The sequence below is a fragment of the Ascaphus truei genome, chromosome 11 (genome assembly GCF_040206685.1).
Source record: "Ascaphus truei isolate aAscTru1 chromosome 11, aAscTru1.hap1, whole genome shotgun sequence".
NCBI lineage: Eukaryota > Metazoa > Chordata > Amphibia > Anura > Ascaphidae > Ascaphus > Ascaphus truei.
Genome location: NC_134493.1, coordinates 8967425 through 8987458, shown reverse-complemented (window position 1 = coordinate 8987458; position 20034 = coordinate 8967425). Strand labels below are relative to the sequence as shown.

The following is a 20034-nucleotide window of genomic DNA, read 5'->3' as shown; positions in this document are numbered from 1 at the left end:
CTGGTCGCCTTTCGTTTTACAGGGACTCCTCTTCCTTAATGTTACTTTTATGTCTGAAGCACTTATTCCCATGATCTGCTATTTATATTATCTGTTATTTATTTGATTACCACATGTATTACTGCTGTGAAGCGCTATGTACATTAATGACACTATATAAATAAAGACATACAGTACAATACAACTGAACCCCATTAATTTCAGCTCCGGAGACCCTATTTTTCCCAAGATACATACCGCCATAGACTGTGCCAGTAGCAGCTCCGGCTGGGCTAACTGGGGTTCTCGCTACAAAGCTCCCGCATCCTGCGGGCCAATAGGAAACCTTTATGTCATCTCTTGCGGCGTCCTATTGGCCCATGTGACCCAGACCTTTAAACAGCAGCGAGATACTGGCACCCCCTACGGAGGTAAGTATCTAGTGTAGCAGGGGGTCCTCTGAGCAGAAATTAATCGGGCTCTACTCTAGAGACCCTCTACTTCAATCCTATTTAAAGAGGGGGGGGGGGGGGGTGAATTGCGCCGGGACTGCTACTTTAAGACTTGCAGCTTCTAATTTTTAATTACAATTCAGTATTAACTAATGATGGTAGTTCTGTATGTTTATGGGCTTTTATTTTTGGGATTGATCAACAATTAGTTTGTTTTGTCCACCACTTTTTTTATTTTTATTTTTACACAGAATGGGGGTCCTGCGAGCTGAACCCCGCTATTTTCTGTACTTGGTTCTCAAGCTACTTACCAGTAAAGGTTCAGGGGTTTCAGTCCCCCTCCCCCAAAGCAAAACGGCAGTTTAAATCTCCTGAGTCCCATGTGCAAATAGGAAGCTACAATGCCATTCTTATTAGACCACATGAAGCAGGAGATTTAAAACCCACAAAGTAACACCAGTATCTTTACCGGTAATTATAGTGTGTGTGTGTGTTTGTGTAGAGGTGCTGTGATTGTCTGTGTGTGTGTGTGTGTGTGTGCGCGTGTGTGTGTGCGTGCGTGCGTGCGCGTGTGTGTGTGTGTGTGTGTGTGTGTGTGTGTGTGTGTAGAGGTGCTGTGGTGTGTGCGTGCGTGCGTGCGTGCGTGCGTGCGTGCGTGCGTGTGTGTGTGTGGCAGCAGTGTGTGTGTGTGTGTGTAGATCTATTGTGTGGGGGTGTGGGTGGGGGTGTGTGTACACAGAAGGGGGCGGCAGTGTGTGATATAGATATCTGCAGTGTAAGCGTATATAGAGGTGGTTTCATTTATTTACCATTTTATTTTAATTAAAAAATCTATATAACTATACAAAAGTGTCTATTATTTATGAAAAAAGTCTACATTTAGCCTATAATAGTAATAATCCCCTCAGAACAGGGCATTACTGGCCAATAATGCCCTGGCTGGGTTAAAGTCCCTCGGCTTCGCCTCGGGCCTTAAACTCTTCCAGCCAGGGCATTATTGGCCAGTAATGCCCTGTTCTTCGGGGATTATTACTTAAGTATTGTGGGATCTAGGGATCCTCTGAGCTGAAAATAGCGTGATTAAGCTCTGGGGACCACAAGGAAAATGGGATGGGGGGGAGACTAGGTAGGCAGGATTGCTACCTTTTAATTTGGGGAGTGTTTTTTCTTTATTTTGCACCTCCATTTTGTATGATGCCATTTATTTATAAAATGTTTTACCTGGAAGTTACCTCTCGTTTTCAAGTATGTCTTGGCCATTGTTTGTTTAGCGCAACCTTGCAGGTGCTGATTAATTCCATACCTACGTGCGATACGTCACTTCCGGTTTCGGGGAAATCTTTCTATATTGCCCATCTGGCAAGCGACAAACACTCTTTGACAAAGCGCTATTGCAGTGCGAAACACGTCAGTACTCACTTGCCACCTTCCAATGCTGTCACCCTATTAATAAAATCATTTTTTAACTACATCTGATCTGCTTTTTGAAAACGCTGTGTTCCGCTTTTTTCTCCATGATTGGATCCTTTCTTAATTTCATACCTATCTCCTCCCACTTTTGTTTAATCTCGAAAAGAGAGGGAGCAGGTCAACAGAGAAATCAGAGAGAGAATTCCCATTGCTTGTCTGGGTTTTGATAAAAAATAAAAAAGTAAATTTTTTAGGAACAAAAAAGATAAATTGTTATTTTGAAGACGATTCAGATAGTGAGCCAAGCTCCTTTAAAACAAATCTCATTCTGTGTACTATACTGTAAAGGGAAGTTTTCTACTTTAACAAATTCTCCATCCATGTGCAGAAATGACCTAAAGTGTACAGTTTTGCACTTTTATAAAGCTCTAACTTTTGTGCCTTGCTTCGCCCGGGGAATATAATATTGAATACATGTCCCCGCCCCTCCCCCACTTACCCCCCCCCCCCCCCCCCCCTGCTGCAGGCACATTTTCCCGCCCCCCCCCCCCCCCTCCATCCCCCTGCTGCTGGATGTAGTGAGGGGTGAGATTTGTCTCTGTCTGTGTGTCTGTGTGTCTCCCCCCGCTGCCGGAACATGTCTGCTATTTTACTAATAATGTTATCCATTAGGTATTCCTGAATATTATCCCGTACTAAACCTTCAACTAGCTTCCCCACTATTGATGTCAGGGCGACAGGCCTTTAGTTCCCCGATTGTGATTTAACTCCCTTTTTAAATATACGCACCACATCTGCTTTACGCCAATCTTTTTATACTGAGCCTGTGGAAATGGAGTCATTGAATATTAATTGTAATGGTTTGGCTCCTTAAGAACTCTTGGATAGTGTACAAAACTTTCAAGAGTTTACAAGTTTATTTTTCAAGTGTTCTGTGGCAGCACCATTGCAACAAAACATCAGTGATCTGTAGGGGTGGAGATAAACTCTGTAGAGCCTTCAAGTGGGATGGAAGCTGGTTTCATGGAAAATATCTATATTGGTCTATGGGTTTTCTGTAGGTGACGGTTAACAGTATAACCAATGTAAACCACACACAGTAGCCTACAAACAACCTCTCGAACATTCTCATTTAAAACAGATTGGAATCTGATCCGTATACAGACACAAAGGGAACACAACCCTGTAATTAAAAGAAATGCAAACCATATATGGAACCATCATCCCCAAAGCTCAGAACAATAAAATCATATACAAGGACCATTACCCTGCTCATCCAGCAACTTCTGTATCCTATAAAATGTAGAAAAAGCACCAACTATGTTGGAGAAACCAAGCAGATCCTTCAGACCCGGTTGAATTAGCACAGATTCAATATACCAAACGCCTAAGAACCCCTGTGTGAAGGACATTCCCTAAAAACTATGGTTTAAGTAAAGATACTGGATTCATGACCCACCATGGCAACATTTAGTCCTCTTCCTGGTCCACATTTTAGAGAAGCTGTGAGCATTAGAGCCCTGACTCCTCTTCACATCTCTGCGATTCACCCACCAGGCTACCTAGTATACGAAGCTCCTCTCACCGCTCCACTTGAAGACTCCCTACTGAGGAGTCGCACCCCTACTTGTCACTTTAAGATATGTTTCATTCTAAATGTACTGCCAGAGTACACTTGAAGAGGTGTACACTATAATGCCATCTTTGAAGAACTGTAATGCAATGGTGCACAAAGTGGGGGGCACTGGATTTTTTTTGGGGGGGCTTGCAGAGGTCCTGAGCTCTTCCCCGAGGCATTTAAATTAAATGCCGGGGGATCGCGTGAGGCCTTTGCAGCAATAAAACTTACCTTGATTGTGACGCGTCGCCATGGAACCACGGTGTCATGCGGGGTGATAGCCGTCTCCATTGAAACGGGGTCTCATGACATCATGTGACGCCGCACACAAGCGAGGGGGGGGCGCGAGATTGAGGGGGAGCTGGAAGGGGGGTGCAGCTCAAAAAGTTTGTACATCCCTGCTCTAATGTATCGCAACCTACTACTAATCTGCTTATACAGTCTAGAAAATACAATTCTATTTTATCATTGCATAGCAAATTATTATTTTTGTTACTTTAGTAAACCAGCACTGGGCTACTACAAGAAAGAGGTCTTGTCTATTATGATGGAACTTGGCATCGGAAACAACAGGAAGAAGGTTAAGTATTATTTGTTATTATTTATTCCAAATAAAATATAAAACGGGTCAATAATGTTCACTTTTTGTTATATTTAATCCCTTAAATCTTGGAGAGACCTACAATGCTTTTTATTGCTTTGCAGAACTCTAAAACAGGGAAAAAATTGAAACATGTTTTTGAATGTATGAAGGACCTAACCTTTCCTTCTGCTATTATTGACTGCTATACAATCTGCCTTATATAATTGTGCAGACGTCTAAATACAGGACACTATTTATTTATAAAATGTTTCACCAGGAAGTAATACATTGAGAGATACCCGGTGTGTTTTTATCATCCAGATACAGTAAATATAATATCCTTATATTACTTTATTTTCAAAATTAGGCTGACATTACACTTTAGCATAAAAATGTTTTGCCCTTATTAAAAGGACAATCTTTTCCCTGTTTTTGTTAGGTGATAATTATTGACAGTAGCAGTGGAGCTGTACAGTGGGAGTTGGAAATGAATTTTTCTTCTGATAATCCAAACCCTGTCACACTTCATACCGGTGATCACAGGTCTGCCTTCCTGTTCTGGGGAGAATATACAGTGGACCTAAATAGCACGGTATGGCAATTTACATTGTGTATTTTTAAGCAGTAAATCCTTTGTGCTCGTTTGATTATTGAAGTGAAACTTCTTTAGTGGCAGCTCATTCGAACTGGGGCAAAAATGAATTGTGGAGACAGAAATGAAACGGATGTGACGTCAGTGCTGGCAGTTGAGGCCGGGCTGTGTTCTGGCTCAGCCCGACCCCAACACTGACATCCCAACCAGTCAAAAAATCAGATGCGGCGGCGGCGATAGCCGTCTGCGCCGCTCCTGATGGCCACCGCACCCCCCACACGGCCGCTGACATGCTATCGGCGCCACCGCCGCTCCTAACGGCCGCCGTTCCCCGCTCGCTGCCCGCTGCCATGCCGCGCATGCGCTGTTGTGTTGTGATGGCTAACCCCTCCCCTCAGCCCCGGCCGCTCCAGCACATGCGTGCCGCCATTCCCCCCAGATGCATTGTTACAGCGGCTCCCCGTGGGCTGGAGGCCGCTGACCCGGCTGCCGGAGGAAGCCAACACCAATGGCTGCGGGGTCTGCGTGCTGCGCAACTATGCTGCTATCGGGGGCGAGTGAACGTCCGCCATTGCCGCTCCCATGCCGCGCATGCGCAGCAGTGATGGCGGCAGAAGAGGCTGTTGGTGTTGGCTGTGCAAGGGAATGTGTCCCCCACAGCACCATCAGAGGGGGGAGGAAGAGCGCCCCACGCGCATTACCGTGCCCCACGCGCATTACCGTGCCCTCCTGTAACCACCTTGTGGCCCCGTACCTCCGCCGGGGAGCTGGCTGCAGCAGGACACGCAGCTCTACCGGGGGTAGAGAATGGGGGCTGCACCGCGGTCGTGTACCTCCGGAGGGGGGGGGACACAGACTAAGAGACAAGAGACATACACACCACACAAACACTGACAGACACACATACGCACACACTGACTGACACACACACACACACTGAATGACACACATACACACACTGACACACATACACACACACACACTGACTTACATACACACACACACTGACTGACACACACACATACACACACTGACTGACACACACACATACACACACTGACTGACACACACATACACACACAGACTGACACACATACAGACTGACACACACACACCCACACACTGAATGACAAACACACACACACTGACACACATACACACTGACTGACACATACATACACACACACACACAGACTGACACACATACACACACAGCCCCCTCTACACACACACACACACTAACTGACACACACACACACACTGACTGACACACACACACACACACACTGACTGACACACATACACACACTGAATGACAAACACACACACACTGACACACATACACACTGACTGACACATACACACACACACACACACACACAGACTGACACACATACACACACAGCCCCCTCTACACACACACACACACACACACACACACACTGGCTGACACACATACACACACACACATACACTGACTGACACACACACATACACTGAATGACACACATACATACACACACACTGACTGACACACATATACTGACTGACACACACACACACACACACACATACACTGACTGACACACATACACACACACACATACACTGACTGAAACACATACACACACACTGACTGACACACATACATACACACACACTGACTGACACACATACACTGACTGACACACATACACACACACACTGACTGACACACATACACATACACACACACACACACACTGACTGACACACACACACACACACACACACACACACACACACACACACACTGACTGACACACATACACACACACACACACACACACTGACTGACACACATACACACACTGACACACATACACACTGACTGAAACACATACACACACACACACTGACTGACACACATACACACACACACACACTGACACACATACACACACACACACTGACTGACACACATACACACACACACACACTGACTGACACACATACACACACACACACACACACACTGACTGACACACACACACACACACTGACTGACACACACACACACTGACTGACACACATACACACACACACTGACTGACACATACACTGACTGACACACATACACACATGCACTGACTGACACACACACTGATTGACACACATACACACAAGGAATTCACACTTAGTGCAAATAGCTAATACAGGGGATGTGTGCCGAGCACGCGCGTTATAAGTCAAATTTATTTGCGTTTTGTCAATTAAATTGTATTTTGATTTTTAATTAAAATATCACCAACACAAATACAATTTATGTGACAAAAGTCAAAGAAGTTTCACTTACTATGCGCGTGCACAGCACACACAGCTTTTTTTTTCAATGAAATCTGGACCAAGGGGTCCTCTGGAGCTGAACCCCTCTTTTATGAGCTCTTTAGACTCCTAGATCCCCACATACTTTGAGTTTTAGCTGCCGGTCTTCTCCTTTCCCTCCCACTTCTTGGGTAAACAAAATGGCTGCCAAAGCACAGGCCATTGGGAAACTACAATGGATGATATTCCGGCTTCCTATTTGATTTTCATCTGGCGCAATTTAAAAATAAAAGTAAGTGCTCCGGCAGCTAAAAGTGTAAGTTTCACTCCAGTTCCCTGAGGTGCATAGAGCTGAAAATAGAGGATCCCTTGGTTCTAGTCCTGTTAAATTTAAAAGTACAGTTCCATTTTTGGGGCAGGTCATTGAGCTCCGTACTTTTATTAGGGATAGTTAGATAAGGTAAGAAGTGGAGATGTTTACTGACTGGAGGTCAAAATGAAACACTGAGGGGCTTGTTCAATAAAGGGCCATAGTGCTGATTCAGCACTACCGCACATAAAGTCCCTTGACTTGAAAGGGGCTTTCCGTGTGGTAGCGCCACATTCATACTTAATTAAATAAGTCCCAGAGCGCCAAATGCATGAAGAACGAAGTCAATCCTATATACATACACACAAATACATATATATTTATATATATATATTTATAGATATATCAAAATGTATTCATATATTACGCATTATCAGCCGCCCTCTCTATGGTACTATTAGGCATATGCCTAAGGCCTTGGCCAGGCTCCCTGCTGGTGTGCTGAGGCGCGCTGAGGCTCAGGGAAAGCGGGTGCTTTCCCTGGCGTTGCGGTTGCTTACCGCACGCGCTGTCAGGGGGCCGGCCACGTCACTGGCCGGGGGCGGGCCAGTGACGTCACGGAGCTGGTTCGCCCTCATTGTGCGACCCACTCACGTGACCGGCCTGTCGCGCCGGCAAGCGGGGGAATTCTAAATTCCCCTAAGACCTACGCTTCCGCGCGCTTGCGGAAGCGTAGGTGAGCCCCTACTAAAGCCGCTCTAATTGCGGCTGCAGGGGCTCAGTGCTGAGCGGGAGCGCGCATTAGCACGCTTCCGCCAGCAAGCAGGGAACATGGCAGAGGCCTAAAGAAGAAGCTATTGAAGCTGTAACAAAGAAATAATAATATATTGCATGAATATTACAATGATTAAATGTATAAACATTTAACTTTTAGGTATCCAAGCTGTGAAATTACTTGTAGCTCCAGTGTACTCCCACCCATGAGTTGTGCAAGACCATAGGGAACTTTTTAACATTTTGCCCACTCGAGTGTGTGTGTGTGTGTGTGTGTGTGTGTGTGTGTGTGTGTGTGTGTGTGTGTGTGTGTGTGTGTGTGTGTGTTTAATGAGCATTTTAATATCTTGGATTGGGAAATCGGTCTTGTCACGTACGACCCCCTGCTAGCACGCGACCTGCATACGGGACAAGGGTTAATACCGACGCTAGCAAGCGCACCCACTCCACCTCCGCAAAGGTCCGTCAAATGGACAATATCCCCTCTTACAGGATCAAGGATCTATACATAGCCCGCAAGCTGCCCCACTCTTCACCCACTCAGGGGTCTCTCAAATGGGTTGTATCTCTCCTCAAGCCGTCCCAATATACCACCGCCACGATAAGCACACAAGTGAGCACGTGACTTTAGATATGCAACCAGGGTTATTACACAAGGCTACTCTAGCAACCCCCCTTTCTCCTCTTCAAGGAACCAGCAAGTTAGTATTAACCCCTACTCAATTGCACATCATAACCATCCACTGCCACCACCTGACGTTATGCAGATATGATAACAGATCTTAGATTAAAATATCTGGCAGGGCCCCAGGTCCCTGTTTATTATAGGAAAACTATGCACGTTAACACAAAATCAGTTGTAGTAACATGTGCCCGAATTCGTAAGTTATTCTCTCCAGAGCGCGCATTAGTTCGTTCAGAGCCCAAAGCATTACTTATTAAATGTTTTAATATATATAAAAATACAGTGCTTAGATTACAGAAAAGGTATTACAAAATAAACATACAGTTATTACATATAAGGCAGAACAGCTTCTTAAAATAAAATGATAAAGAAAATCTATACTTCACCACATGAAATAGATTTTCCCCAGATAGGTCGCTGGTAAGAAACATTGAAATATCCCGTATCTGGTCTCAAAATACTCCTCTGTAGATATCTATCCCCCACCACACTTGCTCAGCCTTAAATACAGTTATTTCCCATTGAACACAACCTAAACCCAGCCCCTCTCATAAATCAGTAGTGAGGTTGACAGTCTTCCCGAAAGTAAAACTCCTCCCACCCAAGGACGTTTAAAAACTGATTTTCCTATCTAAATAACTTCATAACTTCAGTTTAGTAATACTTACTGGCACGCGAGACATATTAATACATTCCGGCACGCATGACACTCCCAATAAGACTAAATATAACCGTGTAATACTAAAATTAAGAGAGATATTAATATCTGTCTTAGTACCTGCTAGACGTCATGTGTTTGTAATCATTATTTGCGACTTGGTCCCACGTATACACACATGTTACTTTCAGCATGTTCAGCAGAGGATGTCTCATGATATTCTTATATTTAATAAGGTCACTCATTCTGATACCTTCTTTAGCCACACCCCTGGCCCCCATAAAACACCTTGTCAATAAATGCTTTGAAGCTGGGCCTCCTGTGTAGAGAAAGTTTGTCACAGGTGCTATATTTCACACCCAATGCTCCAGACATGGGCCTAGCTGTCTCTACCAGCAATATACACTTGGCCTGCAAATTAGGTATTAACATACACAAAACCCCCTCTGTTCTTTTCACACCCAACTTCAATCAAGCCTTTTGAAGCCCAGATATTTCTGAAAAGACACCACACATATTTGTATTTTCCTAAAACTGTAGCTCATTAACCCCTTAAGGCCCAGAGGGATTAAAAATACCCAATATCTCATGACATTATCATGACAGGTCTGAACATTCATTCTTTGTTATAAATAAGAGCTGTATTTAGCTTTGCTTAATTCAGTTTTCTATAAGATATAACTGAAGAAAAATAAGTAATAAATGTTGTTCTCTTTATATTTCTCTTTAGATGACACCAAATCCAAACTTGTACATATTTCATCCATCGCGTCCTAAAGTTCTACTCCAATTGAAAAACAATACTCAGAACATAGTTCTGTTTGATGGTAAGTCTCCCTGATTCTGATGATATATTGCTGGGATATTTCCTATGTTACATACACACTTCCAGAATTGGGAGTATTAATTTCACGTGCCTGGTACTGACTATGCTGTCATTCAGAGTAGCTATTTCCTGCCAAACGTTTAAGTAATATTACATATTTAAGGTTTTAAACAATTGTTTAACGTATAATTTTGCTAACTGGATAATGTTGAACCTATTATGAGATTACTTACAGATGCCGACTTCCTTTTAAAATAGAAGAGAGAGTAGCCATTAAAGATTTGTGATATCATGCGCGACCCTTCACAAATTAGCGAGACTGGAATGGATCAAAATTCTTCAATAATCCCAATAGAATTTGTTTCCTGGAACAGAACATGCCTACCCATTTTAAAAAAATGTTTGTACTGTACACACAGATTAAAAATGAGACATTATTTTGCAGCTACACATCTTCAAATGTTAAAATATACTACACTAGCTGATATACCTGGCATTGCCGGGATTTAATTTTCCCGCTCCACCCTCTCTCTTTGCTCGCCCTCTCTCTCTGCTCCCCCCTCTCTCTACGCTCCCCCTCCCTCTCTCCGCTCCCCCCCTCTCTCTCTCCCCATACCCCTCTATCCCCCTTCCTCCCCTCCTGTCTGTTTCTCACGGCGGGTGGGTGGTGAGTAAGGGTGGCGGGTGGTGAGTGCGGGCTGGCGGTCCCACTAAGGTGTGAGGCGGCGGGTGGGTAGTGAGTGCGGTCTGGTGGTGGGGGTCCCGCTAGGGTGTGAGCGTGTGTGAAGTGGCGGGTGGGTGGTGAGTGCGGGCTGGCGGTGGCGCTCCCGCTAGGGTGAGGGGGTGTGAGGCGGCGGGTGGGTTGTGAGTGCGGGCGGCGGGTGGATGGTGAGTGCAGGCTGGCGGTGGCTGTGCTAGGGTGTGAGACGGCGGGTGGCTGGTGAGTGCGGGCTGGTGCTCCTGCTAAGGTGTGAAGGGGTGTGAGGCGGCGGGTGGCTGGTGAGTGTGGGAGCGGTGGGTGGTGAGTGCAGGGCTGGCGGTGTCGGTCCCGCTAGGGAGTGATGCGGCGGGTGGTAAGTGCGGGCAGTTCCGGTAGGATGTGAGGCGGCGGGTGGCTGCTAGGGTGTGATGCGGCGGGTGGGTAGTGAGTGCGGGCTGGCGGTGGCGGTCCTAGTAGGGTGTGAGCGGGTTTGAGGCAGCGGTTGGCTGGTGAATGCGGGTTGGCGGTCCCGCTAGGGTGTGAGGCGGTGGGTGGTGAGTGCGGGCGGCGGGTGGGTGGTGAGTGCAGGCTGGCGGTGTCGGTCCCGCTAGGATGTAAGCGGGTGTGAGGTGGCGGGTGGTGCGTGCGGGCTGGCGGTCCCGCTATGGTGTGAGCGCTCACTGATCTCGGTGCACGGCGTGTGGGTAGCCACTCGGTCAGAGGCGCACGCGGTGTGAGGGTGCTTTGAGTTTCACGGCTTGCGTAGCACTGGCCGTGACATAACTGCACCCCGCAGGCCAATGAGAGCGAGAGCCGTGGACGGGCGCCAACCAATCAGAAAACGCACAAACCCACAGACAAACATTGTTTGAGAATATATATATATATAATCAAAAAATAAATAGATGATACCGTTCTGTGGTTAACGAAATGCTTTTATTTCTGCGAGCTTTCGAGATACACTGATCTCTTCTTCCGGCGATGTTACAATGAATGAAGCAAAAGGTATACTTAAAAACAGTGTCTATTGGAATGTTATCTGTGCTGTTCCTTCCCCCGGTGTGGATGTGTTTTATGGCTAGAGGTGTCAAAAGGTTACTGAAAGCAAGTGAAGAAAGAGTGTGTATGTGTATCAGTGTGAATAAAAATGAATGGAGAGCCCACAGTATATACAGTGCTTTACACAAGGTGTGTGTGGAGTGGGAGTGGATATAAATGGTGTGGGTGGGTGTGGAAATGTGAGAGTTTATAGCACAACTAAAAGTGTGTGTGGATACTTAGTGGTCCCTATTGGTGTATAGGGATGGAAAAACAAGGAGTATTAGTATGTGTGAGAGACAGCTGTGTGTGCATACATATAGCACAGTATGTACAGACATGGCCTTTAGCGCTCATGGGACGAGAGTTCACTACTGTCAGTAATGACTCATAAAATTTCGATCTCTGTTTAGGCCACTGCTAAGTGTCCCGAACAGTTGCATAAATTTGTATTCATGCAACGTCTCTCTTTCGGGGTTTTAAGATTACCTTTGAGTATGGCAACCCTCAGATCGTTCATCTTATGGCCAGAGTCAGAGAAATGTTCGCCAACAGGACTGTCTCTTGTACTGCGTGTGATGCTGTGGCGATGCAGGTTCATTCTCTTGTTTAGCCCCTGCCCTGTCTCACCTATGTAGTAGCAGCCCCCTGGGCATTTCATGCACATGATGAGGTACACGACAATGCTGGAAGAACAGGTGAACCTTCCTCTGATTTTGTATTCCCGATTCCTGTGTGGTATTTGTATTGTGTCCGCTGTGTAGAGCATTGCGCAGGTTTTGCATCTTGGGTCCTGGCATGGTTTTGTCCCGCATTCAGTTGTACTGCTGAATACTTTACTCCTCACCATAGTATTCTTGAGATTATGGGGTTGTCTGTATGATAATAAGGGTGCTTCAGGGAAGACCTGTTGCAGTCTTGTATCTTCCTGGAGGATGGGTTGTAGTTTCCTGGCGATCTTGCGTAGGGCTCCTAGGTGTGGGTTATATGTGACCACCAAAGGTACCCTGTCGCTTGTCTCCTTCTGTTTGTATTCAAGGAGATCACTTCTTGGTATTCTGGTGGCTTTGTGAATTTGCTGGTCTACAATTCTGTGGTTATATCCACGGTTTATAAAGTCTGATCTATAGCTGGCTCTGTCTGTAGGTTTGCGGTATACAGAGGTCTGTAGTTGGTTGTTCTTTATAGTAATGGTGGTGTCTAGGAAATGTACTTCATCCGGGGAATGGGTGAGTTTGAGGTTGATGGTCGGGTGGAAAGTATTGAAGTTGTCATAGAACTGTAGGAGGTCCTGTTCGCCAGAGGTCCAAATCAGGAGGATGTCATCGATGTAGCGAAGGTATGTAAGGGGTTTCAAGTGACAGGTGGACAGAAAGTCACTTTCCAGTTTTGCGCAGAACAGATTGGCATACTGTGGCGCCATCCGAGTACCCATAGCGGTCCCGGTTGTCTGAAGGTATGTGTCATTTCCAAATGTGAAGTAGTTATGGGTCAGAATAAATTCGATGCATTTAGTCACTGTCTCTGTGAGTGGCTCCTGCGATCCCAGAAAGTATCTGCAGGCTGAAAACCCATCCTCGTGGGGGATGTTGGTATAAAGTGACTCTACATCCATGGTTGCTAGTAGTGTTCCTGTTGGGAGGGGGCCAATTGCATTCAGTTTGTTTAGCAGGTCGGTGGTATCCTGGATATAGCTGGGTGTGTTCCTGACAAGTGGTTTTAGAATGCCCTCCACCCAGCCAGAAATATTCTCGGTAAGTGTGCCAGATCCAGAGATAATAGGGCGCCCAGGGTTACCCTCTTTGTGAATTTTAGGGAGCATGTAGAATATGCCAGGTTTTGGGTTAGCTGGTATCAGGTCCAGAATTTGTTCTCTTGTGCGGATCGGGAGTGTTTTAATGATCCTGTTGAGTACTCGCATGTATTTTTTAGTTGGATCCTCCTGCAGTTGGGTGTAATACTTTGAATCAGAGAGTTGGTAATACTTTGAATCAGAGAGTTGCCTGTGTGCTTCCCGCAGGTAGTCTGTGGTGTTCATTATGACCACTGCTCCTCCCTTGTCTGCAGGTTTGATTGTTATGTTGTGGTTGGCCTTTAGCGATTCTATGGCTCTCCTGTCCATCAGTGTCAGATTATATGTTTGTTTCCTTACTTTGTCCAGGATGGTGGTTTTGGCGCTGTGTCTGAAGCTTTCAATGTACCGGTCCAATGTGGGGTTGCGCCCAGTTTGTGGGATCCAGTTGGATTTTTGCTTCTCCCTGCTCATGTGCAGCGGCTCTCCTTCTGCCGTGTTGGCATAATCTTGGTTGTGTCTGTTGTGGAAGAACTCCTTAAGACACAGCCTTCTGAAGAATTCTTCCAGGTCACTGCACAGCTCAATCTTGTCCATTGGCTTGGTAGGGCAGAATGTGAGACCCTTTGATAATACTGAGGACTCTGCTTGATTAGGTGTGTAATCTGAGAGGTTAACAGTGCAGTCCTGTTCTTGGTGACTGTCAATGTTTGTATTATTAGTTGTTGTGCTGGCTGCTGCAGAGTATCTCATTCTTAGCCTCAGTCTGTGCAGTTTCTTTTCCTTATTGCTAATAAGACCCTTCAGGAGTTTTTCATGGAATGTTTGGAGTCCTCTCCATGTGTCTGTGTGTATTTCTCCTGTCTCCAGGATGCAGTCTATCATCTCTTTTGTCTTTCTCCTGTTGCTGTAACAGATGCTGATCAGATGGTTCCTTAATCTTTCTGAGTTCCTGGTGCACAGTTGTTGGGAGAATTTTGTGTTGAATGTGGTGGCAAGTGGGTTTTTGAGGACGAGTCCTTTCGGGATCAGATGCTCCTTCTTGCATTTGCTGAGGAAGATGATATCGCTGTCTAGTTGTGCCTGTTTTTTCAGTAAATCCTTTAGCTTCATTTGAGTGCGGTATAATGTGGTATCTTCCATATTTTCATGTAGAGGTATCAGAGTATCTATGTGTCTTCTCATAAGCAAGGCTCATTTAGTTAAACTCTTTGGCCAAAGCGTTAGAAGCCTCCAGCCCCGCCAAGGCATGTCCTCTTTGCAGGTCCTAACACTATCTGACCTTGCAGGGATTGTGTGTGTTTGTAAAATACCACCTGGTAACCATTGTTTGGAGGTCGTGACCCCTCCTCCCTGGGTTTTAACTCACCCTTCCCACTTTTTAAGTACAGTAGCAGGTTTTTTCATGCACCTATGGAAGACTGGTCTATTAAGACCGCCTCCATTACAGAGGTTAATGAGAATTTTCACATATGGTGTTAGGACCTGCAAAGCAATCATGCCTTGGCGTGATTGCAGGTTTATAACGCTTTGGCCAAAGCATTTAACTAAATGGCCCTTACTTATGAGAAGATAGAAAAGTATTTAACTTGGGTAATAAGTATAAAACAAACAAGTCTAAACCAATGTGGCTAAATAAACAGGGGAGGAAATGGAAAAGAAGAGGCAGGCGTTTAAATTCCTAAAGTCAGAAGGGACGGAGACATCGTATCAGAATTATTAGGAATGTAACAAAAATTGCAAAAGGGCAATCAAATTAGCAAAAATGGATAATGAAAAAAAGGATTGCAATAGAAAGTAAGGTCAACCCTAAAAAGTTCTTTAAGTATCTTTAATAACAAACAATGAGAAAAGAAAATATAGGACCCTTTCAGTGTGAGATGGGCAGGCAGATTATTGGAGATAAGGAAAAAGCAGAGGTATTAAAATAATTATTTGCCTCTGTGTTTACCAGGGAAGAATCAAATTAAATAGTAGTGCCGCAGGAGGAAGCCACAACCTCCATATTAATGAACAATTGGATAACTGAGGAAGAAGTTCATAGGCGGCTTGATAAAATTAAAGTAAATAAGGTACCTGGCCCTGATGGCATTCATCCAAGAGTTCTCAAGGAGTTAAGCTCAGTAATAGCAAAACTATTATATTTAATATTCAAGGACTCCATTCCCACAGGCTCAGTACCACAAGATTGGTGCAAAATAGACATGGTGCCTATATTTAAGAAGGGTGCTACTGTAGATCCCAACTGGAGAATTACAGACCTGTAAGCCTGACATCAATAGTGGTAAGGTTTAGTACGGAATAATAGGAATACCTAATAGCAAAAAAAAATATTAGCAATAGTCAGCATGGATTTATGAAGGATAGATCATGGCAAACTAACCTTATTTGTTTATTTGAGGTGGTAAGTAGGAATTTAGACCAAAGTTATGCAGTTGATGTGGTCTACTTAGATTTTGCAAAGGCTTTTGATATGTTCCCCACAAGAGGTTAGTGTACAAAATAAAGCAAATTGAACTCAGTAAAATATTTGCACCTGGATTGAAAACTGGTTAAAGGACAGACAATAGAGGGTTGTAATAAATGTAACTTTTTCAGGTTGGGCTAAAGTCGTGAGTGGAATCCCTCATAGTTCGGTACTGGGACCCCTGCATTTTGACTTGTTTATTAATGACCTTGAGGTTGGCATCGAGAGCAAAGTCTCCATCTTTGCTGATGACACTAAATTGTGTAAGGTAATAGAATCAGAGCAGGTTGTAATTTTGCTTTAGAAGGACTTGGAGAGACTGGAAACGTGGGCAGGTAAATGGCAGATGAGGTACAGATAAATGTAAGGTTATGCATTTGGGATCCATGAATAAAAAAGCAATTTACAAATACAGTATGCCCCTTTATAAAGCATTAGTAAGAACACACCTTGAATATGAAGTACAATTTTGGGCACCACTTGGTAGAAAAGACATTATGGAACTAGAGAGAGTGCAGAGAAGAGCCACCAAATTAATAAAGGGAATGGATAATCTGATTGATTTACGAGGAGAGGCTAGCTAAATTAGATTATTTTACATTAGAAAAGAAGCATTTAAGAGGGGATAACTATATAAAAATATATTCGGGGACAATACAAGGAGCTTTCAAAAGAACTATTCATCCCAAGGGAAGTACAAACGTCACTGGGTCATACCTTAAGGTTGGAGGAAAGGAGATTTCACCAGCAACAAAGGAAAGGGTTCTTTACAGTAAGGGCAGTTAAAATGTGGAATTCATTACCCATGGAGACTGTGATGGCAGATACAATAGATTTGTTCAAACAAAGGTTGGACATCTTTTTAGAAAGGAAAGGTATACAGGGATATACCAAATAAGTAAACATGGGAAGGATGTTGATCCAGGGAGTAATCTTATTGTCAATCTTTGGAGTGGGGATTGAATTTAATTTCTCCTTATAAGATATCATTGGATGATATGTCACTGGGGTTTTGTGTTTGCCTTCCTCAGGGTAAAGATACAGTACGTACGGATATAGGAAAAAGTATCTGTCGTTTACATTTAGCATAGGTTGAACTTGATGGACGCATGTAATTATGTAACTATGTATATCATTTGTCATATTGGACGTAGCATTGGGGGATTTTTTTCTTTTGTTGTATACACTTGGTCACAAACCCAATAGCACTCCTTTTGTCACAAATATATATATATATATATATATATATATATATATATATCCCCCTGAGGAAGGTTCCATTTTGGAGGACCGAAACATTGGGTTTCTTGATGTACCACTATTTTCACTAATCCACTTTGTGAAGTTTTCTACAATTGAGTGCTGTCTCTTGCTTTACCAGACCTCGGAACGGTAACATATGTCTATATACAGTGTTCGACAAATCCATTAAAATACAGGTCCTTGGCGACTGGATTTGACCCCGTGGCGACCTCCTCATGGCCGACACCAAGCAGGGCGGGATTGGGAGCGGGACTAGGTGGCAAGTAGATTTAATGGTTCGGCGAGTAGATTTTTGGGTGATTTGTCAACCACTGTCTCTATATATATATATATATATATATATATATATATATATACACATACAGTAGGGGCAACTCTTATTCGAACAAAAACCAGTGGCAATTCCCCAAAAAACCCAGGAAACACCCAGGTACATTCTGAATACAAGCCATAAACTTTCCTTAAACTAGCCCCAGCATTTTTGCATTGATTAATGGCCTATCAGATTAACAGCGGGGGTCCCTGGCAGTCCCATTCAAACTGAATTGGACTGCCAGGGATCCCTGCTGTGTTAATCCTATGGGTCGTTAGTCATTGCAGAAATGCCTTAAACGTGCCTCAAACTAGCCCATAACATACCCAGCACGTACCCAGCACATACCCAGAATGTAACCCGGCTAGTTTACAGCAAATGTTAGAATAAACGTTGCCTCTACTGTATATATATATATATTTAGGTGCGTCTATTTAAATATCTGTATTGCCTCAGGTGTCATTACATACAGATAACGTTTGTGCTTCACAATTCTTAATTTTTTTTGTTCTTTTTGATTTTCCTATAGCTGTTTTGTTTGAGCGTAGCAGACATGCTTGCTATGTGCTATTGACGGGACCGATAACAACTGAGAATCCTGGTACAGTGTCTGTTTCCAAGCGGAAATTGAAAGAAGATATTACGAACAGCAAAGTCATCTGGCTCGGCCAGGAGGATGCTGATAACAATCAGGAGATACGGGAGCACTTTTTCAGAATGAGATATAGTAGTAATTCATGATGCTTTTATACAAAGTGCAAAGTGGTAAAGCGGTATTGTATGCTTTTAATTTAACTTAATTGCCTTTTATCGTCTCTCCTTTTTTAAGAATGGAGAGTTATTTAAATTGTGCATACAATTTAAAAATGCATGTCATTCACTCCTGTCTGCCAGAAATCTGCTTTTAAATGGGGCACCATCTGTAAAATACTAATCCAAATGCGGTGTTAGAAAGCTACATGTGGGTGGTGTCCTGGATCATTTTATGGGTTACCATATACTGTAGAGACTATACAGACAAGTATCAGTCATACAAATGGGACCTTTACGGGTAGGTGCCACACTACTGTTCTTATGTATTTACTTTTAAAAACTCCCAGCACTGGGAAGCACTGATTATATTATCCACTGAATGTAATTGAATATAAAAGAATTAACGTGCCAAACATTGGGGAAGAAGGTAACACGTGGAAAGACCTTTGTTGATTTAATTCTACATGTTTATAAATTATCATTCACATGTCAAGTTCTTATTTATTTTAATAATTGGACCATCATGGTTCCATTTTAGGAACACTGTGTGTGGTCATTTTAAATTAAACGAGATTATTGTGGGCCTATTGTGCTGAAAATAGAGATATATCTTTCAGTTATCTCTGATAGTAAAAAAAACAAATTAATGTACTATAGGGGTAGGTAATCTGTTTGTGTGGCTTTTAGACTATTATTTTTATTTTGTTTAAATAGTTCCTGTAAAATAGGATACAAATAATCCATAAACAGATAAAATTTCCTGGTTGTTTTGTACATCTTTGACCACTTCAAATCTAATTTAAAATATTAAAGACTCAACATGGTGGAATATATTCATTAAGGTTTTAACATAGTTAAACTATTGTCTCTATTATCTGTCATTGTTTGTGCTACCGTGCTTTTGTCCCTCCATGCCCTGCATTTCCTTTGTCACTTTTTGTATCTTCCATTGTCTATAGTATGTCTGTTCTGTAACTACCCCTCCTTTTTAAGTCTCCTGAAAGCCCCCAAGGGGTCAGCCCCCAAGATTAAGATAACAAATATATTTTTAGTGAGCTGGTAGTACTTCCTTTTGTTTTAAATTGGGAGAGTTAATATCTTTGAAATGTGGTTTACAAAATACATATATACACTAATGTTTGGAATTATATCGTTTATACTTTTTCTATTGGATATATTTTGTTTTCCGACATGTTAGCGCTGGTATTAAAGATTTTGGGGCCTATTCATCAATCTCTGATATTGTCAATGCAAAATCGGTAGCAATGAATAAAATTTACCTTTGTCGTATTCAACAAGAGTTTTCCCTAAAAAAATAAAAATTGGCATGGTCTTTCAGTTCAAAATGACACACCGGGTAGCCAACTCCAATCCTCAAGAGCTACCAACAGATCGGGTTTTCAGGATATCCCTGCTTCAGCACAGGTGGCTCAATCAGTGGCTCAGTCTTCGACTGAGCAGGGATATCCTGAAAACCTGATATGATGGAAACTGGTGTTAGATTTTTTTTTCCTTTT

At 43.5% G+C, this 20034-nt stretch overlaps 1 protein-coding gene across 1 annotated transcript in view; it reads left to right on the top strand.

The window, feature by feature from the left end:
* Positions 1-19807, top strand: part of FAM234A (family with sequence similarity 234 member A) — a 126433-nt gene extending 106626 nt beyond the window's left edge. The window contains exons 9-12 of the mRNA XM_075565241.1: positions 3961-4039; positions 4482-4634; positions 10096-10192; positions 18294-19807. Of these exons, the coding sequence (XP_075421356.1) occupies positions 3961-4039; positions 4482-4634; positions 10096-10192; positions 18294-18505 (541 nt within the window). The 3' untranslated portion in view covers positions 18506-19807. The remainder of the gene's footprint in view (positions 1-3960; positions 4040-4481; positions 4635-10095; positions 10193-18293) is intronic.
* Positions 19808-20034: the final 227 nt, after the last annotated feature.